The sequence below is a fragment of the Pseudopodoces humilis genome, chromosome 25 (assembly GCF_049639895.1).
Source record: "Pseudopodoces humilis isolate 2021_Gansu_Grassland_sample_001 chromosome 25, ASM4963989v1, whole genome shotgun sequence".
Classification (NCBI taxonomy): domain Eukaryota; kingdom Metazoa; phylum Chordata; class Aves; order Passeriformes; family Paridae; genus Pseudopodoces; species Pseudopodoces humilis.
The window spans coordinates 5,706,879-5,728,284 of record NC_142224.1 but is presented as its reverse complement, the minus strand read 5'-3'; the positions used below and the strand labels follow the sequence as shown (position 1 = coordinate 5,728,284).

General features: G+C 53.0%; 4 protein-coding genes across 5 annotated transcripts; 1 reads left to right on the top strand and 3 right to left on the bottom strand.

The window, feature by feature from the left end:
• Positions 1-1,060: 1,060 nt before the first annotated feature.
• MPZL3 (myelin protein zero like 3) lies at positions 1,061-7,193 on the bottom strand. Its single transcript, XM_088066827.1, has 6 exons — positions 7,072-7,193; positions 6,201-6,367; positions 5,584-5,794; positions 4,605-4,770; positions 3,843-3,906; positions 1,061-2,043 (listed from the first exon to the last, which is right to left on the bottom strand). The coding sequence occupies exons 1-6, from the start codon at positions 7,142-7,144 to the stop codon at positions 2,017-2,019; spliced, it is 708 nt and encodes a 235-aa protein (XP_087922953.1). The 5' UTR covers positions 7,145-7,193; the 3' UTR covers positions 1,061-2,016.
• An 831-nt stretch (positions 7,194-8,024) lies between these two features.
• LOC102106949 (myelin protein zero-like protein 2) lies at positions 8,025-12,401 on the bottom strand. The gene is made up of 6 exons (XM_005531073.3): positions 12,269-12,401; positions 10,743-10,909; positions 10,199-10,409; positions 9,841-9,985; positions 9,341-9,428; positions 8,025-8,867 (listed from the first exon to the last, which is right to left on the bottom strand). Exons 1-5 carry the CDS (start codon positions 12,321-12,323, stop codon positions 9,368-9,370), a joined length of 639 nt encoding a protein of 212 aa, XP_005531130.3. The 5' UTR covers positions 12,324-12,401; the 3' UTR covers positions 8,025-8,867; positions 9,341-9,367.
• An 85-nt stretch (positions 12,402-12,486) lies between these two features.
• On the top strand, positions 12,487-17,915 carry CD3E (CD3 epsilon subunit of T-cell receptor complex). Of its 2 annotated transcripts, none has more exons than XM_014259806.2 (9): positions 12,487-12,536; positions 14,515-14,663; positions 14,760-14,856; positions 15,885-15,905; positions 16,172-16,186; positions 16,312-16,512; positions 16,796-16,948; positions 17,313-17,359; positions 17,646-17,915. In XM_014259806.2, exons 3-9 carry the CDS (start codon positions 14,808-14,810, stop codon positions 17,700-17,702), a joined length of 543 nt encoding a protein of 180 aa, XP_014115281.1. In that variant the 5' UTR covers positions 12,487-12,536; positions 14,515-14,663; positions 14,760-14,807; the 3' UTR covers positions 17,703-17,915. The 2 variants fall into 2 exon arrangements, with proteins under 2 accessions (XP_014115281.1, XP_087923042.1); XM_088066916.1 differs by having other exon boundaries at positions 14,731-14,856.
• A 1,087-nt stretch (positions 17,916-19,002) lies between these two features.
• On the bottom strand, positions 19,003-20,815 carry LOC102106764 (T-cell surface glycoprotein CD3 gamma chain). The gene is made up of 5 exons (XM_005531072.3): positions 20,666-20,815; positions 20,168-20,374; positions 19,704-19,835; positions 19,505-19,545; positions 19,003-19,209 (listed from the first exon to the last, which is right to left on the bottom strand). Exons 1-5 carry the CDS (start codon positions 20,736-20,738, stop codon positions 19,147-19,149), a joined length of 516 nt encoding a protein of 171 aa, XP_005531129.1. The 5' UTR covers positions 20,739-20,815; the 3' UTR covers positions 19,003-19,146.
• Positions 20,816-21,406: the final 591 nt, after the last annotated feature.

Sequence of the window (21,406 nt, the reverse complement as noted above, 5' to 3'; positions counted from 1 at the left end):
GGACACTGAGGTTCCTGGCTCACACCCTGTGCTCCCTCCTGCTTTGTTTTTGGGGATCAGAGCTGCTTAGAGAACTGCCACTGCTGCACCTGGGTCTTGTCCCAGCGAGGCAGCAGCAGCAGCAGCACTGGGTGACGTGGCTGTGCCTCCCTCCTGCTGCTGCCAGGGCCCCTGAACCTGCCTGGTGCAGCATGGGCAGCTGCCTCCTTCTGAAACACACACCAGCTGCTGATTTTCCTCTGGTGCAACCCCCCTGGCCACTTTGAACACCCATTTTCATCCTTCCTCTTTCCTCGAAACACCAGAGCAGCTCCTGTTCTCCATGCCAGCATCCCACTGTTCTCCATCCCAGTATCCCACTGCTCTCCATCCCAGTATCCCTCTGCTCTCCATCCCAGTATCCCTCTGCTCTCCATCCCAGTATCCCTCTGCTCTCCATCCCAGTATCCCTCTGCTCTCCATCCCAGCATCCCACTGCTCTCCATCCCAGGAAGTTTCCATACCAAGAAGTTTCCATAGCAGAGAAAGCTCAGCACCATTCACAGCTCCAAGGCTGCAGCTCACCAGGAATATTTGCCCAGGATCCAGCACGCCCATGGCCAAGGAGCCAGAGCTGAAATCCACATTTTGCAGCACAAAGAGAGCCTTTGGCTGCCCAGGGGAGTTGTGTGGGGTGTGAGTGCTGGGAGTGGAACAGCAAAGCCACTTCCCCCGGGCTGCATGATCCCAGCACCAGCCTTTCCCAGGAGAGTTTGGGCTGACAGATGTTGTGTCACCAGGGAGCACAAACATTTTAAATATTGCTTTATAGTAGACAGGAGAAAGATGCATTTATCTGGAAGCCCAGATCTAGAGCTGACCTACTTCTCAGTGAGAGCTTCACCACACCTGGAAGCTGCAGCCAGCAGAGATGCTGAAGGGGGACCTGGTGGCTGCTCCCTTTTGGGTTAAATCTGCTCCCTAAAAACCTTAACCCATCATCACATGACAATTTTCACACATCAGGAAGGCAGTTTTATGCAGCTGTATTTAACCAAATAAAGAGACACACAGCCCAGAATGGAATAATGCAATTTATTAGTAATTGCACAGTAAAATCAACAGTAAACCTGGAGCACATCTGTTAAAGGAGAATATTTAACTGATACAGAAAGAAAACAGCTTTTTAGGGATTGAGTGAATGAATTCCACTGCTCTCTGCCATTCATTGTTGGATAAGGCTGGTGAAAGAGGAAATGCCCTCCATTGAGGGGAAGTAATGCTGCACAATTAACCATTTCCCTAAAATGGGTCCTAGAAGAAGGGAGGAAGAAAACAACTACTGCAAACAGAACATTCCTTTGGGCAGTGCTTGAGTCCGTGGCTGAGGTAGATGGGGTTGTGTGTCCCCAGAAACAGAGTCCCCATTTGCATTTCTGATTTAAAAAAAGGAAAAAAAAATCGTTTTCTATGAATTGTGCTTCACTTCTCCAAGAAGGAGAGGCACCCAGTGATGCAGCTGAATAAAAAAACACTTCAAAAGCAGTAGGTTCTCTTCACTCCAAGACAGAGGATGCCAGATATCACTTCATCAAACTGGTGTGAGTCAGTAAGTTCCAAAAAACCTGAAGATGAACCTTGTCAGTGCCCAGAGAGCTGGAGAAGCCTTCACTTCAAAAAGCTGGATTTGCAGGGCTCAGAAAAAGAGGGATGTCACCAAAAAAATCAAACCAGTAAACCAAACCAATTTGTAGGAAAACCAAGGCACATTGGCACTGTAGGCACTGGGGCTTCTGTAGGCCCTGCACATCTGAGGGCAAGAGATTTTCTTTTCCCCAATAAATTAGAAAGATTTTTAGAAAATCATTATTTTGTGCTTAAATAGGAGTGAATTATTCCATCAGCATTATTCTTCCAATCCACCGAGAGCAGAGCACGCCCATCAATCTGCACTGGTTATCCAGCAGCCTCTGGAAGGATCTAACCATGATTTTCAGTGCTGTAATTTTAGTCTTTTTCCACAGCTGCAGTCTTCCATCAGTAAGGATCTTCCTCATCTGTGTCCTAAGCAGGGAACATGAGGAGAAACAGATTATGTGTGAAGAAAAGTATCAAGTCATGAGTTCAGCCAAGTGCTGAGCATGGGTTGGGTTCTGGCAAGAGCCTAAATGCTTCCCTAAAATGCTGCTGTGCTTGAACAAGCCAGGGGACTTACAAAAACACTGGTATAAATATAAATATACACATAAATAAAAGCACTAAATCTCTTTGACTTCTCCCAGACACAATCACCACGCCATAACCCACACGTGAAATGCATTTTAAGAGAAGCAGCAGCTCAAGATGAACCAGAAAGTGCAGCACTACCCTGCAGAGACAGCAGTGAGCAGCACAAATTATTGTTTGCCAGGCTGACAAGCACCCCCTTTCAGAAGGCTGTGCTTGCTGTAACCACAGCTCTCGTTTGGTGGTGTCCCCACAAGCAGCTCTGCAGCTCCGAGCTGGGAGCTCACCCAAACTCCTCAGCTCTGCAAGCAAAATCTCACTGACGCTCCAGACATCTCCAGTCTAAAGAGATTTTCCATTGGCTTTGCAATTTTAATTGTTTGGTCACGTATGAAGCATGAGAAAGTGCATTAGAGAAACCTCAAAAATGCAGAATCGTTAGAGGGCAGCAGATAAATATTTCAACATCAGACAGCAAAGGATCAAACCTGACAAAACACTCTACATGAAAGCAGCAGGATTTTATCATTCCAATTTGACTCCTCCCAAAGGATGAGAGGACATTTTTCAGTTTTTGAGGTCTCACATGTCCTGGCAGCATTTCCTCACCAAACTGGAGCTCCATCCTTCCCTGTCTCTCCTCCTGGCACCTCCCAGATTCCCGGAACGTCACCTGGAACAGCCCTTCCACCTCCTGAGGCAACTCTGCCTTTGGCAGGAGGCATTTCCTACTTCCTGCACCTCTCCAAAACCTCCTTCCCAACCCTGCAGCTCTGTGCCTGCCTCGTCTCATGCAGAACTGTAAATATTTTATGTACAACTTACGTAATTGCCTGTTTTTCATCCTGTATCTAATAGAAACCATCAGCACGCGCCTGTCTGAAGGCTTGGGCATTTAGGACATTTTAAATCACTGGCATTAGGAGAGTGCAACACATATTTAAATCCTCCTTAACTCACGTCCTGACTGCGTACATGAGAGGCAAAGCTGCCCCTGAGGTAAATCTGCTCTGTAGGACACTGGGAAAGAAGGAAAGCCCTCTGGAATTGGAATTACTCTGGAATGCCGATCCCAGCTCACAGGACTCGCACAGAGCAAGGGCAAAACCACCCAGGAGCTGGAGCACGAGGCACCCGATGAACAGGAGCTGCTGCTGGGGTGGGAAGGGAAGCAGCAGAATTAGAGGGCAGCCACCACTTCAGAGAGCACAACAAACAAAAAGCAGAAACAAACAAACTGCGAGGGTTTAGCAATGCTCTGTCGGAATGAGGTGAAAGGAGGAAGATCTCCACCACCTCTGCAAAAACACAGAGGGCTGAGGGGCCTGCCTTCCCCAGCACTGCCAACCCCAAACTTCCCCTAAAGAAACCCCACAGCAGCTGGCACTTCAGCCCTGATTTGTCAGCTTAAAATGACAGCTCTGATTCCAATCAAGTCAAATCAAAAATCAGTTTGATGCATCCCATGACAGCTTCCCCACCAGTGCAACCAGCAGCTCTCGCTCCCTACAGCTGGGAAGCTCTGAGGAGCCTTTGGGGCACACTTTGGACAGCCAGAGGTGTTAGGACACTCTACCTGCTGCTCTTAGCACCTTCTTTGAGCACCCAAACTGTGCCAAACTCCAACTTGCACTTACCACACAGTTCAGGCACCACTCCTTGATTTTGCCCCCGCAGCAGCTTGTGTCTGTGTGCTCAGGCCTGCAGGAAAAGCACAGGATCAGGTTGGACTTTTCCCCCCAGACATTCCAGTACCTCCTCTGGACTGTGAATTCTGGTCATTCCCCAAGGAACTGGAGGTTTTTCAGCACAGCCAAAAGGTCTGAAAGCTGCCAGATGCCTCATTTTGAAGGTGGCACTTAAGTGCCACAACGATTAAAACAAAAGTTGCTTTTTGACTGGCAAATCTCACCTCTCCAATCAAAACATTCAAAGACTGCAATAAAAACAAATTATTCTGCAGGGAATTGAGCAGAAGAGAGTTCAGTCTCTGAGGCTCCTTCAGTACCTGGCATCTCTGCTCAGGCCACCACATTATTGGGTTTATTTTGCTGTTATGGGGCCTTCACCCCAAAATGCAGCACACAAAGCTCACACACTCAAAACATGCTGCTGACTCAGGCTCCAACAAACCTCATGACAGAAGTGAAATGTGTCTGACCCTGAACTGCTTCAGTTCCCTGGCATTCCTCACGCGAAGGACAGAGAAAAGGGGATGTGCAGCACTCGGTTTGTGCTCCAGCACGGAGATTTCTCCCAAAGCTTTCTGCCTGCTGGCTGAGCAGCAGACACCAGTGACCAAACTGCAGTTGGTTTGTGCTGAAGGCCAGTGGGGAAATCATCCCTCGTGCCTGGGCCAACACCCCAAAGTGGAAATACAGGCTCCAGCCAGGACTTACTCATCAGACACTTCGATGGAGGATTTCTTGTAGCCACATTTTCCTTTCTCCTTCAGCACCCGGAATTTCCTCCCCATCCTCACCAGCAGCAGAATGACCACGAGGGCAGAAGGGAGGAACACCAGGATGGACAGCAGAGCTGCTGAGGTCAGCTGGAAGGCCAGGCCTGAAACCCAGTGAGACAGCTTGGCTGAGCCCCTGGGACAAACACTGAGCCAGGGCACAGCTTGGTGGCCCTTCCACGTGGAACACAGGGCTGGCAGACTGGAAACAGCCTGTCTCCACATCTGTGGGGCTCCTGTCATCTGCTCCCCAAACCTGTGGGGTTCCTGGAACCAAACCTGTGGTCCCCAAACCTGTGGGGCTCCTGTCCCCAACCTGTGGTCCCCAAACCTGTGGGGCTCCTGGAACCAAACCTGCGGTCCCCAAACCTGTGGGGTTCCTGGAATCAAACCTGTGGTCCCCAAACCTGTGGGGCTCCTGTCCCCACACCTGCAGGGCTCTGCTGTCCCCAAAGCCAGCCCAGGCAGGCTCAGATGGAGGGAGCTGCAGAAGAAGGCAGGGCACGACACAGTTCTATCAGCGCGGCTGAGCTGGGAATTTGGGGCAGGGCTGGCACACAGGGCAGATGAGGAAATTATTACTGACAATCAGCTCTTGTGATGTGGAGATTATTTTTAGGCCAGCGTTTCCTCAATGTTTAACTTGTTCTGCCGCAATTTGCGGAGGCTGAAACTTGTGAACAAAGAGACACTTTTGATTCCTGCTATCACCACAGCTCCCCCTGTCCCTTCCTGCCCCAAATCAATTCACGAGCTCTCAAAGCACTGAGCTCAGAGAGCAGGGCTGAGGTAACCTCTGCTGAAACTCCAGCGTGGGAAGTCCAGGGAGCCTTTTCCATGTGACTCTCAGAATTCCAGGATCCCACAAAGAAGCTCTGTCGCATGGGTGAGGCCAAATTCTGGGCAGGGAGCCTTACCCCTCTCTGTAACCAGCAGCAGCGTCTGGGGAATGTTGTGATAAACGTCTGGAGGGTTCTTCACGCTGCAGATGAAAGTGCCGTTGTCACTGAGCTCTGGGCTTTGGATAGCGATGGAAGCATCACCATTAGCAACATTCCCAACCCAGGAGATCCTGTCTTTGAACTTCCCCGCGGTTGTGGGGTGTGGGACGGACTGATAATGAAAAATCTGCAAGGAGAGAAAGGCAGTAATTGTGGCAATAAAACACTCACCCAAGAAAGCAGAGTGAACTGGGTTTTGCGTTGCAAAAATAAATAATGACACATTAAGAAGTCAGGGTGAATATTTCCTATTTAAGGGAAATAAAGCTACCAGCTGAATCTTTAAAGTCATTCCATGCAGTGCACAATGCAGCACTTGTGACAAACCCCCACAGTTATCTACTTTATCATTATTATGCTATTTTGTGTTTCCCTAGAATATCTTTTCACCCAGAGAACACCAAAGGAATTTTTCCAGGGGAAAGAAGGCAACAACGAGACTCCCAAACCGCAAAGCGAGGCGGCAGCCCAGCGAAGCAAACAGAAAATTCAGATTTTCAGCATGGCCAGGGGCCTGGCCCTGTTCCACCTACTGGCTCCATGTGGCCCCCAGTGAGGGGGCGGTAGGTCCAGTCCACCAGCAGGCTCTCCGTGATGGGGGAGCTGGATTTGAAGGAGCATTTCAGCAGCACTTGCTCTCCCACGAAAGCTCGGACTTTAGGACTGGCTTTAATTTCCAGGGAGAGAGCATTGCAGACACCTGATGGAACGGGCACAAAAGGCAGGGATTCATTTCTTGTTACCTGCGAGGTGCGGAATTGTCCCCAAAATACCGACACACGTGCAGGTCAGCCGGAATTCAAAGACTGAAGCACAGCAGTGAGTCCCTCCCCAGCACTGAAATTCGCAGGAAAGCAGAAAACTTCCCTGACGGATTTTCCGTGGGACGGGAACCGGCTCCAAATCAGACACCTGGGCAGTACCAGCGCAGGATTTTAGATGTGGAGACAAAGAGCTGAGAAATGGGATCAGCTGGGGCTCTGAGGGGTTGCAAAACACCGGCTTTAGGTACTTCAGAGCAATTCTGCCCTGTGTTTCTGGCCGCAGCGCCTGAATTTCGCACGCACCGGGCCAAAAGTCTCCCCGCAGCACCGAGCGCTCCCAGCTCTCGTTTCCAGCGGCTGCGGCCCCGTCCGTGCTCCGGCCGATCCCGCTCCCTCCGTCCCGGGAAGACATTTGTCCGAGCCTCCCGCCGCTCCCGGACGGCTCTTCCCGAGCTTCCCACCTCCCCCAGAGCATGGACCACCACGGGACCACCCTTCCCGAGCCTCCCGCTGCCCCGGGACCATCCAGGGCGGCGGGAGCCGCATCCCGAGCGCTCCCGGCCCGGTTCCCACGCGGGACCCCGCGGGCGCCGCCGCTCCCGTCCCGTCCGTCCCAGCCCGGCCCGGAGCCCCCCGTTACCGAGCAGCAGCAGAGCCCCCCGCGGGAGGAAGAGGAGGAGGAGGCGGCCGCGGGCCGCCCCTGGGAGCCGCATCCCGGCCGGGCTCAGCCCCGGAACATGGCGCTCACCTGGCGCAGGTGAGGGCGGGGCAGCCCCGAAATGGCCGCGGCGCCTGGCTGGGCACATCTGGGCACATCTGGGCACATCTGGGCGCCCGTGCTGGGTCCGGGACGAGCGGCTGTCCCCAAATTCCCGAGCGGCTCCTGTCACCGCCAGCCCACTCGCTGCACTTTTCCTTTTTTCTATTTTTTTTAATTTTTTTTTTTTAATGGGTGCTTCCGCAAAAGGAGGAATGTGTCAGGATTATACCGAGCCAGGATGTTCCTCTCTGTGAGATCTTTGTAGATTTTCAAGCTCAGTCAGCAAAAAAGACCTAATCAGGAGAACAGACAGCAGCTGCATCCCTTAGCCAAGGACACCCTGACAAGTATTAGGGATGTAATAAATCAAGATGTTGATGTGTGTCTGTGTGTACATTGCTAACTGGGAAAAACAGCCAAGGTTTATATATCCTAGAGCTGAACTATCTCAGTTATAATACCAAAATTCACACCTCCAGGTCAGAAAGACCCTGGCCAGGTGTTGAGCCTGCCCCAGAGCAGGGGCAGAATTGGCTGGGGTGACATAACTTGTATGGGAATTAATAACCCAGAGAGGGGCTGCACTTGGAAAGTTACTAACCCTGAATTCTGTGTATAAATAATGGTGGTAAAAGTCCAGTGGGATGTGCTGGATTCGTGGGACACTGCCAAGCACCCAGGCTTGGGCTCTTCTGAAACCAATAATCAACATCTCCCTGAAGTATTTAATTATTGGTTTGTTGCACGCCAGGTAATGAATCCGATTTTGGGGATGAACAATCTGCTCATCTGAGGTGTCAGATCACAGCCCCCTGCCACACCAGCACAGCTCTCAGCAAGGTGCCTTTATTTACAACACAGGTGAGTGAAAATGAAAACAGCCAGCCAGGGAACAGCCAGGGAACAGTCAGGGAATGTGGCTGGAACATTATAAAGCCATAAAAACACTCTACAAACAAACAGGCCAAGGTTTTGATTTGGGGATGGATACATACTGTGACAGGATGGGTTTGGGGCTGGTTAGACACTGTTAGAGATCCATGGGTTCCAGTTTTGGGGAACAGAGGGGAGCACTGGGATAATGACAGTGGGAATGGGAATGGGGAGAGCTGCTGAACCCAGACAGAAAACTCTCCTCAACCCCCAAACCCTCCCAAAGCTGCAAGAGATGGATGTGCAAACCAGCCTGGCTGGTGAATGTTACCCCTAATAACAAACAGCACACCTTGCCCAGCTCTAACACTGTCCATCTAATGTAGAAAAGGATTCCAAGGATGTTTGTTGTACCAGCTGAGACATCACTGCTCAGCCTTCCTTCTCAGGGAGGATTCTCAGGGAATAAAACCAGGGCAACACAAAGGCACGTTGTGGTTTCTAAGGTGCAGGAGTGCATCTGCTCAAACACCTCCCAGCCCTCGGTTCAGTCAGTCTTGGCACTTTCATCTTCCAGAGAAGCCGTGCTCACACTCCGCAGGTGAGAAGATGAAGGAAAGTTCTTTGTTCATGGGGCAAGATCCTCCTGCTCTGCTTCACTGGAGGGAATTTACAACTCATGTACAGTCACCCTCTTTCCGTGCAAGACTTTCAGGTTGAGCAGAGGCAGCGTGGGGCGTCTGTAATCCAGCTTTGTTCTAACACCCCAAATTACAAGCTTTCACCAACTGCTTTGGAAGCACCTGAGAAGAAAGATTGTAAGAAAAACAAACATCCATTACTCAGGGTTATTGTCAAAAACCAAAATAATAGAGGCAACTGCTGACCTCAGAAACTGTGGGTAAAATTTATGCTGACACGCTTAAGCAAAGACAGGGAATATGGAAACAGTGCCAGTCTTCCTGCTGCAATTTTAAAACAATAAAGGTTAAAGTAATCAAAAAGCAGATTCAAAACTGACAAAAGGGAAGTAGTTCATCCCTCTTCATCTACAAAGCAGGAATGCCATGGAAAGCAGCAACAATGGCTTTCCTACAAATGCTCCTTAACACCAGGGTGGAGAAATCTCTTGTACATTTAAGAGGCTGTGATTGTTCAGGGATTGTTCAGATCTCTCTGAAGGATCCTCAGCAGCAAAGTGTGACTGTGGCCTCAGACTGTTCATGGCAGGGAAATACCCGAGGCAATCTCTCTTGGAGAAGGTTTGGATGGGTACCTGCATTGTGCACACCAGGGAAGGCCTTTAATCTTCCAGTGGAATGGGCTCCTTTTCCTCCCCCATCTTCAGGCTCTCCTTTTCTTTACTGTTATAAAAACGGGTGAAGAAAAAAGAGAAAAGAAGCCCAAATCAGTGTCACTCTGAGCAGCAGGATGTCCTGAGTCACACACAGCACACCCGAGGTGAGATGCTGAGTGTGCCACCCGTGTGGCGACCACAGCTCAGGGGACAGGGTGGCCACCTGCCCACCACCACAGCAGCTGCATCCTTCTCTGAGCGAGGAGCCACTGAGAAGGGCAAGAGCCAAACGAGGACTCCAGAGCTTGTCCATCCCGGGGCTCTGTTCTGCCTGCACACAGCCAATTACCGCTAATTGGCTTGGCAGTTTTGCATTGCAGATGCTCAGAGCAGGGTCCGAGCCAATCGTTCAGAAAGGCCGTGGAGATAAAACTTGTCAAGCCCTCCCAGGAGCCTCGCCCTCCCTGCCCTGTCCTCACCGCTCCGTGTCTGCCACCTCCAGCCTCTTGTCTCGCGCTTTCCTGCGACGCTGCCGACAGATGATCACAGCTGTCACCACGATGATCATCAGGACAGAGGCAGATCCGATGGCCACGGCCAGGAAATGGATTTCTGAGAAACTCACTGCACGGGGAGAGACAGAGGAATGGAGCAGAGGGTCACACAGGAGGAAGGAGGCTGGGATCCTGTATCTGTGAATAAAACCTGTCCTCGGGCTCCTCTTTTTCCCTCATGCCTTCTACTTACAACCCCTTTTGTCCCATAATTTTCCCAGATGTGCAAGAGGGTCACTCTGGTTAAATCCACACAACTCTGGGGGGTTTCTTGGCCTCTCACCTTTCTGCACAACCCGGAGTCGCACCTCCCCGATGGTGCCATAGACATCTGGCCAGTTTGTCACCTGGCAGGTGAAGGTCCCGTTGTCACTGGGCTGCAGGTTCCAGATGATGATGGAAACATCGTTACGCTCGATGTTCCCATCCCAGGTGACTCGCTCTTTAAATCTTCCTGAGGGGGGCTTGTAGGGCTCCTTCAGGTAGTAAAATACCTATAAAAATCACAGAAACATTTGAATGGCTTGGGTTGGAAGGCACCTGGAAGATTCCTGAAGTCTTGTCAGGTTCAGGATGTCACCTAAGACACGCTCGGCTGCGGTGTCAGCCCATCCAGCTTCGGAAAGCCACAAACATTTTAACCCTGATCACCCAAAACTAAACATGAGCGTGTTTTTTAGGCAGGGTTTATAAACAAAACGTGGATTAATCACTGCAAGTGACGAAGGTCCAAAGGGACTCGTGGGTTTTGGGTGTGGCTGTAGCCAGTCACTGCTGGGGGCTGGGGCAGGGGGAGCCCTGAAACGGAGCACGGGGATCTCACTCACCGGCTCATGAGCGCTCAGGTCCTCGGGCTGGAAGTTCCAGCTCACTGAGAGCTGCTGGCTCACGGGGCTGCTGCTGGAAAAAGTGCATTTCAGCCGCTGGTTGGTCCCGTTCACGGCCACCACCTCCTTGGCGGTGTGAACCTCCACGGCTGCTGCCAGCCACAGCGCTGCAGGGCAAACACAGGGGGGAAATCACTGTCTGCGCTGAGCTCATCACTGCTCTTATCAGCCTGAGCTCCTGGGAGCCTTATTGAGCTGGCAAGGGATAACCTCAGTGTCCCAGGCACATTCTAGTGGGGTGCTACTGCAGATTTATACAGAAAAACCCTTTCAAACTGGACTGAAACCCACCCAGAAATTGCTATTTGCCATGCTGGAACTTCCCTTTAAACACCTTCTACTCAACCTCGTGTGCACCATGATGAAACTGCTCTCACTGATATAACCAGAGCCAGTTTTAGAGGCTTTATAGCCCAGCTGGGCAGCTGCAGGTAAATTTAGTCAGGTTGAAGAATTGCAGAGGAAATCCTCAAGGTAAATGTGGATTTGTTTTTCCAAGAAACATCCCCACAACCATCATGGCTGCTGCATTAAAAATAACTGAGCATTGCTCACTCGATGCTCCCCTGGAAGAGGCACAACCAGCAGGAGGGAGAGCAAGGAAATGAGAGGAGGAAAGTGAAAAATAAGCAAAATTAATGGTTTACTGGTGAAGGAAATAGAAAATATCCATATCCTGTCACAGGAAGTTAACTCAGCCCAGTGTGATTCAAGGAAAAAAAAAAAAAGAAAGCTTATCTAGGGTTGTAAAATGTAACTTCATAATAAAGACGTATTTGTAAATAATTTATGACTAAATACTTCCTTCCACATAATTCATTATCTCAAAGGGAAAAATACTTGGAATGCCAAAACATGGAAGGTATTCACACGTGGAAAACCTCACCGGCAGGGATCACGTGGCTCAAACACGGATTCAGTGCCAAATCTTTTCATTTTAAACTCCATGAAAAGAACTAAGCGAGAAATAAGAGTAAAATACTTTTTTTTTTTTTTTTTCCCAAGGCAGATTACATCCGTGTGCTGATGCATTTGGGAAAGGAGGATGTGTTATTCTTAAAATCCAGGTGTTTTGATATAAACCACCGAAAATTCAAGTGGGTTTTTCGTGTCTGGAACCTTTGCCGTGTAAAGGATCTGAAGCCGGGGCTCCTGGACAATCCCAGACTGTTTAGGAACAAAGGTAACAAGGAAAAAAAAAAAAAAAAAGGCTGGGAGTAAAGTTCAGATTCCTGGCAGGAGAGAAAAAGGAAAGGTTGAAACCCGAGCAGAGGAGGAGATCAGAGGAGGAGATGGATGTTCTTCCGCTCCAATACACCAAAACCTGTTGGGGAAGAAACTCAAGCGCTTCGTGCCACTTCCAGCGAGCCCCGCACGGAAAGAACCGCAGCAAGCACGGGGGGAAATCCTCTGCCCTAGGGCCAGCTGAAGGGGTCAGGAGAAGGAGAGGGGACAGGGTTCCTTACCTCGGAGCTGCGCCCCAAGGACGAGCGCAGCGCCCAGCCAGGTGCGGCCGCGCATCGGGGACACCAGGCCGGGGCTGCAAGGACAAATCCGCCCCGGCTTCTCCGGGACCGGGTAAAGGATGAGTTTCTCAAAGTCTTCCCAGCACGACGGGAATGATTCCTTGGCCCCAACTCTGCCGGCGAGGGAAGAGGAGCGCTCGCCCTGCGCTCCTTGCCAAGGTGCGCCCAGCCCCGCTCACCTCTGCCGTAAATCAGCGAGATTCCCAAGGTAAGATTAATTTCTTCTCCCTCCCATATTCCCCTGTTCTTTTGTGTTGCAATCATTCCTCCTCCCAGCCGCCACCCGAAACCACTCCCCTCTTGTGGGAGGTAAAAGAACATTTGCCTGGAGGTGTTCAAAGGTGGCTCGAAGGAATGAGAGCCATTCTCTCGACAAAAAAACCTGCAAACGATCCGAAAAAGAGCAGCCCAAAGCTGACAGGCGGTGGCCGCAGAGCGGGCCCTCATCCAGAGGATGGGAACGTCCCACCAAACACAGACACCTACCCCAAAATGATTGGAACGTTCCTTGGTTGCAGCCGAGGATTGGGAGCCTGGAGCTTGGGAAGTTTTTGGGAGAATCAAGCGGAAAATGGGTCCAGCCCGGCCGGCACCGCTGGGGAAACACCACCGTGCTCCACAAGGGAAATTCCGTGGGACACAATAATCTGCAGGCGGCACGTGGAAGTTGTGAGAGTACGAAACCCATCGGAGCCTGTGTGATGGCAAAATGGGGATGTTTGCATTCGAGAGCCATAAATCGCTGCCCGTGGCAGTGTCTGTGTTCGGTTCACGATCCCGTTCCAAGAAGTCACCCCAGGTTACCGGTCTCACTTGCGGCTGGTGCCGATTTCCTTCTCAGGGGTGCAAGGGGAGTGTGTCCGAGTCCCTGGGTGTTTGGGGAGCTCTCTTCAGCCATTTGGCCATGGAAAAACAGCACTGAGGCTGCCAGCTCCCTGGATTGTCCCCAGAACAGGACAGGGAATCCTGTGTGTGCTACCACATCCCTGCTAACAGCTCCGGGACACCAAGGATCTCCATTTTCCTGGGAGTGATTTGGGCCCGTGTTAGCCCTTCATCACTTCATCTCCCCAGATTTCCTCTCACTTACTATTCCAACATATTTTGTTCCCTTGCCACAGTGAATATTTATCACTCTGGGGCTTTGTTAAGGTTGTGTTTAAAATTTATCAGCCAATTTGCTGTAACTTCCTAATTCTGTGTCTGCCCAGGGCTGGGAGCAGCCCCTGTTCCCACCTTTGCCTGCAGACTTTTGCTAACCTTCATCTTCTTTCAAAACACGTGGACTCCCAGCTTTTAAGAGAGGAACACGTCCCTGGCACACTCTCACCAGCAACCCAAACTCTGTGACGTTCCACTTGGAAACACAAATAAGGAAAAGAAAGCCCTGACGGCCAAAGAGAGCGCCCCAATAAAGGAAATGGGGCACAGCAACATTCCCTCTGTGTCCATGCCGAGGGCAGCAGAGCCTGGGGCGCGCCTGGCCCGGTGCCGCGGGGGTCAGTCCTGCCCCAAACCCGGCTGGGAGGGACCGGCCCCGGCGTGCGGCGCTGGCCGGGACAGGAGCCCCCTCTAGCGGGGCCAGGTCACTTCCAGGGGAGCTCCCGAAGCTCCCAAAAATGCTGCTGGGATATCTCCGGAGAGCCCGTGGAGCTGGGCTGAGCGCAGGGGATGCGCAGGGAGCGATGGCCTCGGTTCTGTGCCCGTGCAGCGGCTCTGGGTGCTGAGCCCTGGGTGCTGCTCCTGTGTTCCCACCTGCCCGTGCCTGAAAGGGACCTGCAGGGAGCATGGAGAGGGGCTCTTTGTCAGCAGCTCTGGAATAGAACAAGGGGGAATGGGTTCAGACTGACAGAGAGCAGGGATGGATGGGATATTGGGAAGGAATTGCTCCTGGGAGGGTGGGGAGCCCTGGCACAGGGTGCCCAGAGACTCTGTGGCTGCCCCTGGATCCCTGGCAGTGCCCAAGGCCAGGCTGGATGGGGCTTGGAGCAGCCTGGGACAGTGGAAGGTGCCCATAGCAGGGATGGGATGCATTTTGTAGTCCCTTCCCACCCAACCCGTCCCTGATTCCACATGAAGTCGTTTGCCGCAGTTGGAACCTCTCAAACTCTCACTTTGAGAAGCTGTTGGGAAGGTCCTGATGGCAAATCTGATTCCAGCTTGTTTCTCTCTCCTGCTGCTCCCAGGGCAGCTCCAGGAGCTGTCCCGAGCCCTGCAGAGCAGAGCAGCCTCCCCTGGCTGGTGGTGACGTCCCATGAAGACATTTTGAAGCTCCGCACTTCCTGACCTGGGCTTATTTCGCGTGTCTGGGTCTGCCTTGGCTGCTCTGGAAAGTGTGAGTCCCCCAGCCCCGCTCGGGTCCGCAGCAATTCTGGGAAAAACAATCCAGAGCCTCTTTCTAGGAAAGCCACCGTGTTCTTTCCTGCCACAGCCACGCTGGTCTGATGTGGTGGAGAGGAGCAGCAGGAGGAACACGAGGATGAGGCTGGAGCAGTCCCTGCCCCTCCTGGGGCTGCTGCTGTGTGCAGGTGAGTCCCCAAACCTCAGGCAGCTGGGTCGGAGCTCGGTGCAGAGCGAACCGTAAAGGTTCCACACTCTTAATTTTGGTTTTATCCTTTATCTGAGCACTTCTCTTAAAGCTTTTTGCGATCCCGGGTAAATAACGTGAGGCTTGGCGGGCTCTCGGGGTGTGGTGGCAGCTCCCACCCGAGCTTTGGGATGCCCCGCTGGTTTAGGATGAAGAACAGAGCACCCATAAAGGCTCTAAAGGAGCCAGTGATGAGGAGAGATAAGCGTGCGAGGTAATCCACTCAGAGTTGGTACAATAAAACTACAACTGCTCTGCCAAAGTGCTGCAAATACCGATCTTGGTGAAGGTAGAAAATGTGGTTTATCAGTGGCCAGTTCTTTTTTCAGATTTAAATTAATCTGTGTGAAATAAAAAAGCATCGGGTCACCTTTTCTCCAGCCAAGTCCGCTGTCTGTGGAACTCAAACCTGCAATCATTAACTTGTGTTACTTTTTTCAGGAAGACAAATGTCTTTAAAGGAAATCACAGATCTGATTCACAGCTCCTAAAAACTCTTTCTTTAATACTCCAGCTCCAGAGCTTTCCACAGAGCAAGCTGTTTCTTACAAGGCAGAAAATCCACACAGATAAACTGTTTTACAGCATTAAATCAACATCAGGGTCCCACTCTGCAGTGAGTTCTCTTGCAGAGGACAGAGGTTCTTAGCAGGGTTTTCCAGCAGTGCTTGCTCCATGACAATAAAGCAAATTTCAGGTTTTACCTCTTGCAATAACAACCCTTTTTCCGAGCTGGGTCGGAAAATGATTCAGGTTTCCATTCTGCATTAAACCATGTTAAAAATGGCCTCCAAGTTCAGAACAACATCCTGTCTCACCACCAGAATATTTCTGATGCCTTCAGCACGAATGTGGGACTAGAAACATCTCTTTCAAGCAGCTGAGTTCAGAAAGGATGTCCTGGCAGTAGGAAAGGTGTGTGATATCTGAAGCTCAATTACTTAATATTTCTTATTCATTTCTTTTCAGTTGGCACCACAGCTCAGCAGGGTAAGTGTATTTTTCCTTAACTATTTATCATGTTAAAAACCCCAAATATGCCTCAAAAGTGAGGAAGGACTAAGAGTCAAACGGAAAGATCTGAATTTTGTAAATATTTCAGGATAGAAATATTCACTGTTCATTTACTGGCAGGAATCTTATTGATTGGAGAAATTGGTCCCTAATTATCAACAGTGTTGAGCATTTCCAACAAGACCAAGCAGTGAGGCAATGGTGAGATGATTTTTTAACACTCTTTATTTTCTGTTTTGCAGATGAAGAACTGGAGGGTAAGTGAATTTTACTGCATTCTGTAGTAATTAGTGGGATGCAAAGACTGTAAATGACTGAAAAAACAGTAGAAATGTTTGAGTTTTGCTTTTGGTTTCCTTTCTCATTGGTGTTTCTTCCCAAGAGGAGTTCCTGGTGGAGATTTCTGGCACCACGGTGACAATCACGTGTCCCTTTGAGGACGAGGGCATCCGGTGGGACCTGTCTGGGAGAACAGAGGACACCACGGAGAGGAAGTTTGTTATAAAGGACCACGACAGCACTCCTGCCAACCTGAGCTGTTCCTTGGGTGATAAGAAGCGCCAGCTGTACCTGAATGCCAGAGGTGAGCGCGGAGCCCTGACCCCGCACATGCCAATGGCAGATTTTGGGAGCTGACACTTGGTTTGCAGTGCTGGGGTGGGTGAATGTGGTGCTGCTGGGACCATTCCCTCTGTGTGGGCAGTGCAAGAGTCCCAGAGCCATTTTTTGGCAGAAGGAATCTCCCTTTTCCTCTCAGTTTGCCCTTTTCCCCTTCCTGGCTGCCTGTAGCCCTGTGCCAGTGCTCAGGTGAGCGGGACCTGGGCTCTCCCTGGCTCTGAGCATCTCCCCATCCTCATACCCTGCAGTGTGTGCCAACTGTGAGGAGCTGGATGCCCTGACTGTGGCAGGGATCATCACTGCAGACCTCCTCACCACCCTGGGGGTACTGATCCTGGTCTATTACTTCAGCAAAGGCAGGAAGGGACGAGCCAGCGCTGGTGGGGACAGTCGGCCACGAGGTGAGAGCCATTCCAGACATCCCTGCTCCCCGTGCCAGCCTCGGGGCACCCAGTGAAACCCTCCTCCCCACGGCGTGACGGGGCATCCTCTGCTCCCCACGAGCTCCCAGTCAGTGCTCCTGATTCCCCCGTGTGCCCTCCAGGCTGGAGATGTGCAGGGATGGGAGTGGATGCTGTGCCAAAGCCATTTCCCAGGCCCTCGTTCTGGAGCCAACCCTCCAGCTCCTGGCAGCAGCTGCCTCTTCAAGAGCTGGGAATAAACCCATGGGAGTTTCTCCATGGTGTGCCTGGCCCTGGGATCAGCCTGGAGGTTCCTTGTGGAAGGAATCCCCAAGGATTCACCCTCTCTGTGCCTCTGTTTCAGGCCAGAAGATGCAGCGTCCTCCCCCTGTCCCAAACCCGGACTATGAGGTGAGGATTGTCCCTGAACTTTCCATCCCTGCTGGCTGGGGAGGGATAGCCAGGGCTGGGGCTGATAGCCAGGTCATTTATCCTTGAAGAAACATCCAGTCAAGCTCCAAGATTTCCTGGCAGTGGGGGAAAAAGGGTGGTGAGAGTGCAGGCCCTGCTCCTGGTGCTGCCACAGGGATTTCTCTCGGAGCAGAACTGCAGCTCCCTGTGCACTGCCCCTGCTCTGTTGTGCTTTTCTCCACGTACTGTGAGGATTCCTGAACTGAGATCTCTGCTGTTCCCACAGCCCATCCGGAAAGGCCAGCGGGAGGTGTATGCAGGCCTGGGGCCCAGAGGCATCTGAAGTTCCCAGGGATGACAGGCTGGAAGCCAGCAGCACTGGGGCCAAATGCTTCTGCCCAGCTTGTTCTCAGCTCTCTGCAGCTCTGCTGAAGCTCTGGCATTTTGGGATAAGCCAGGTGGCCACTGGACAGGGATGTGTTTGGGTTTGCCATCAGGGAACAGAAATGAGCACACTGGCAAGAGATTTCCTTCTCATTAAAGGACTGCAGGCTCACCCCGTGGCTCCTGGTCTCCTTTTCCCCTCACACTTCTCCCTGCTCCTGTTCAATTCCTGCCCTGAGGGCCTCCACTTGTTTCTGGTGGTTCCCTGGGCTGTGAGCAGATCCTTCTCAGGGGGATTTGCCTCTGACCTCGTCCTGCTCTCCCCTTCACAGCCCGACCTCCATTTGCCGAAGCGGCAGAGGCAGGCAGTAAAACCCCCAAAGGGCCCAGCAGCAATGGCACAGGCGAAGCAGGGCCCGTGGGTTGTTTTGATGCCTGTTTCAGGTCGAGCCAGCCCCGTTTCTGCCCCTGAGCAGAGGAAGCAGCAGCGAGCAGGAGCTGGGGGTGGTTGGGCTGCAGGAGGGGAGGTGAAGCCCAGCAGTGCCAGGATGCGGTTTAGAGGCACAGCTGGGCTCGTTTGCCACAACAGGCCCTGCACCCCGAGCAGGGAGATGGTGAGATACACACAGCACAGCACCAACCCCCAGCAGCTCCAAAACCACCCAGGGCCATGTTCTCACCTTCTGCAAGCCAGCGCTGCTGCAGAGACGCCTGCTCAGCCCACCAGCAGGCTCTGGGTGTACAGGGCCTAAATTTTGCTTTCAAAACCCCCTAAATTTTGCTACACCCCAGTGTTTCTACCACCATTTTTGGGTCACATCAATGTACAAGTTTGCCCCAGTGTTCACCCCAGCCAGTGCCATCCCACACATTCCTTGTCTCAGCAGGATCAGCACCCCTGCAGTGGCAACAGCTCTGCCCCTGTGCTTACCCCTGCACCAGAGGAATGTTTCTTTGTCCTTCCAAGGCTGAGGTGATGCTGGCTGGCCCTGTCTGGGATCTGTGTCCTGTTTTGGGGGCTCAGACCACATGAGCTGTGTCTGCATGGGGCTGGGGAGTGGAGACCTGGCCTTGCCAGTGACCAAATCCCATCCCATGTGCACCTTCCCAGGGACCAAATCCCATCCCATGTGCAGGGACCAAATCCCATCCCATGTGCAGGGACCAAATCCCATCCCATGTGCACCTTACAAGACACCAGATCCCATCCTGTGGGTGCCTTTCCCAGGACCTGGACACAACAGATGGAGCAGGGAGGCTGTGGGGCAGGCTCATCTTTAATGGCAGGAATGTAGAAGTGCAAGGAATGAGCACAGGGCTGCAAGCAGCCCACCCTGGAGGGACCTCCAAGCAAAACCAGCTCGTTGATGAAGGCAGTCTCAGAGGCTCAGAGTTTTCCCACTTCACTTGCGGGCACGGGTGGGAGCCAGCCGGCTGTACTGCTCATCCTCCCTTTCTCTGAGGGGCTGGGAGGAGGAAAAAAAGGGCAGATGAGCCAAAACTGTACCTGCTCAGCCCTGGGAGGGCGAGCTGGATCAGCCTTTGGCAAGATTCTCTCCACACTGAGATGGTGAAGGTGTCCCCCCACACACACAGGGGTGCTGAAGGTGTCCCCATACACACAGGGGTGCTGAAGGTGTCCCCACACACACACAGGGGTGCTGAAGGTGTCCCCATACACACAGGGGTGCTGAAGGTGTCCCCATACACACAGGGGTGCTGAAGGTGTCCCCACACACACAGGGGTGTCCCCACACTCACCTGGTAGAGCTCGTTGGCGATCAGGTTCTGCCTATCAGAAGCTGAAGGAAGAAAGAAGGCCAAGGTCAGGGATCAGGGGAGCCATGGGCAGTGTGGGGAACATTTACACACAAACCCAAGAGCTGGCTGCAGCCCCTGGGTGCCACACACAACTCCCAGTGGTGTCAGGCCCAGCACTCAGGTCTCTCCCACCCCTCACCTCGTGACGTGTGTCCCCTGTCGTGGCCAGTGATGCAGTACACGGCCACTGCCAGGAACAACGTGGCCACGACGTCCGCGATGACGATGCCTGAGATGGTGGGAGCGTCCACCTCGATGCAGTTCTGGCACACTGGAAGCCCAAAAGGACGTGGACATTGAGGGCAGGGGCACACCCAGAGTGCTCAGCCAGCTCTGCCAGTCCAACAGAGAGCAGCTGGCTTTGCTGTGTGACCCAGGGCAGTGGCACAAGCTGCCACGTGCCCCCACGCCCAGTGCAGGGCCACAGAAGCAGGTCAGGGCACTAAATAAGGCTGCAGAGCTGTCATGGTGACACCACACGCAGAAGAACCTGCAGCAAACCGGTGGAGACACTCCCAGATGAGGGGAAATGCCCTCAAGACTCAGCTTGGGTGAAAACCTCGAGCAGTTCTGGCTCTGGAAAAGCAGATGTGCAACACTTACTGCGATAGTGCACCTGGAGGCTTTTCCTTTGGCCCCCTGTTTCACACACGTAGAGGCCTCTGGGGTCATCATAAACCGCGCTCAGGTCCAGCTGTGCTTCGTGCCCAACAGTGCTCCCATCTTTCCACCAGGTGATGTTTTTGTTGCCTTGGCCTCGCACACATTCCAGGAACACCTTCCCGCTGAATTCCTTCACGTATATCTGCCCTGTGGAAGGAGAAGAGAGCAGACAGCTTCACCCCTGAGTTACTGACAGCAGAGCAGAGCTCAGAGCTCCTTCACGGGGATGAAGCATCACATCAGGCTGTCCCAAAAAAACTCTGGGCAAAGCAGGCTCCCCCATCCTTTGTTGCACTGGTTCCTTTTTCCCCATCGACATCCCAAACCTTCCCTGCTGGAAAACCTCACCCAGCCTTGGGGCTCCATCCCAGCACCCTCCCAGCACATCCAGGGACCACGGCGAGCGTCCGGCCGCTGACCCCACACCTGCGGACTCACCTCGGACCCCCCAGCTGGCCAGGGCCAGCCCGGCCAGCAGTGCCCAGGCACTCAGGACCTTTCCCCTCGTCATGGCCCGGCGGTGCTGGCTCTGTCCCCGCTCGCAGGACGTGGGGAGAGCTGCTCACCACGCGGCACCGCCCGCCCGGGGCTGCGGCAGGTACCGGATGCCGGGGGCTGATCCTCCCTCCCCGGCAGCCGGGGATGGATGGGGGGCTGTGCGCCTGCCTGCTCACCCCAGCACAGCCCGACAGCCGTGGGAGGACAGGGAGGACGTGGCGGGCTGTGGTTCGGGTCCTCCGGCAGCCAGGGACCCTCTGCAGCCAGGGGCTTCCAGCAGCCACGGACCCGCAAGCGACAAGGACCGCCAGGTCCCTGCACAGCCACAGAACCCAGCAGCATCCGCAGGTGTCCCGGCACTCATGGAGCCCCCCCGGCACCCATGGAGCCCCCCAGCACCCATGCAGCCCCCCCAGCCATCCAGAGACCCCTGCAGCAGCTAGGGAACCCCCAGAATTTCTATGTCCCCCTGCAGTCACTGGTCCCCCATAGCCACGGCCCCGGCACCCACTGGTGTCCTCTGCAAGCCATAAACCTTCAGCACCCACTGGTGCTGGGTCCCCGTGTCCCCAAGCCCGCGGTCCCCGATCCCCCCCGGCATTCCCGTGTCCCCAAACCCGCGGTCCCCGATCCCCCCCGGTTCCGGCTGTCCCCCCGCAGCCTCGAACCCGGGTCCCCCGC

Bases quoted from the DNA above. Each gene is read 5' to 3' on its own strand.
- MPZL3 (XM_088066827.1), bottom strand. From the start codon at position 7,144: ATGCGGCTCCCAGGGGCGGCCCGCGGCCGCCTCCTCCTCCTCTTCCTC. The intron at 4,771-5,583 runs GTAAGGCTCCCT...ACTGGGTTTCAG, and splicing joins GCTGCTGGTTACAGAGAGGG to GCCTGGCCTTCCAGCTGACC. The intron at 3,907-4,604 runs GTAAGTCCTGGC...CTTTTCCTGCAG, and splicing joins TCCATCGAAGTGTCTGATGA to GCCTGAGCACACAGACACAA.
- LOC102106949 (XM_005531073.3), bottom strand. From the start codon at position 12,323: ATGCGCGGCCGCACCTGGCTGGGCGCTGCGCTCGTCCTTGGGGCGCAG. The intron at 10,410-10,742 runs GTGAGTGAGATC...TGATTTTTATAG, and splicing joins ACCTGAGCGCTCATGAGCCG to GTATTTTACTACCTGAAGGA. The intron at 9,429-9,840 runs GTGAGGACAGGG...TTTTTATAACAG, and splicing joins GAGGTGGCAGACACGGAGCG to TAAAGAAAAGGAGAGCCTGA.
- CD3E (XM_014259806.2), top strand. From the start codon at position 14,808: ATGAGGCTGGAGCAGTCCCTGCCCCTCCTGGGGCTGCTGCTGTGTGCA. The intron at 14,857-15,884 runs GTGAGTCCCCAA...ATTTCTTTTCAG, and splicing joins GGGGCTGCTGCTGTGTGCAG to TTGGCACCACAGCTCAGCAG. The intron at 16,949-17,312 runs GTGAGAGCCATT...CCTCTGTTTCAG, and splicing joins TGGGGACAGTCGGCCACGAG to GCCAGAAGATGCAGCGTCCT.
- LOC102106764 (XM_005531072.3), bottom strand. From the start codon at position 20,738: ATGACGAGGGGAAAGGTCCTGAGTGCCTGGGCACTGCTGGCCGGGCTG. The intron at 20,375-20,665 runs GTGAGTCCGCAG...CTCCTTCCACAG, and splicing joins GGCCAGCTGGGGGGTCCGAG to GGCAGATATACGTGAAGGAA. The intron at 19,546-19,703 runs GTGAGGGGTGGG...TTCTTCCTTCAG, and splicing joins CAGGGGACACACGTCACGAG to CTTCTGATAGGCAGAACCTG.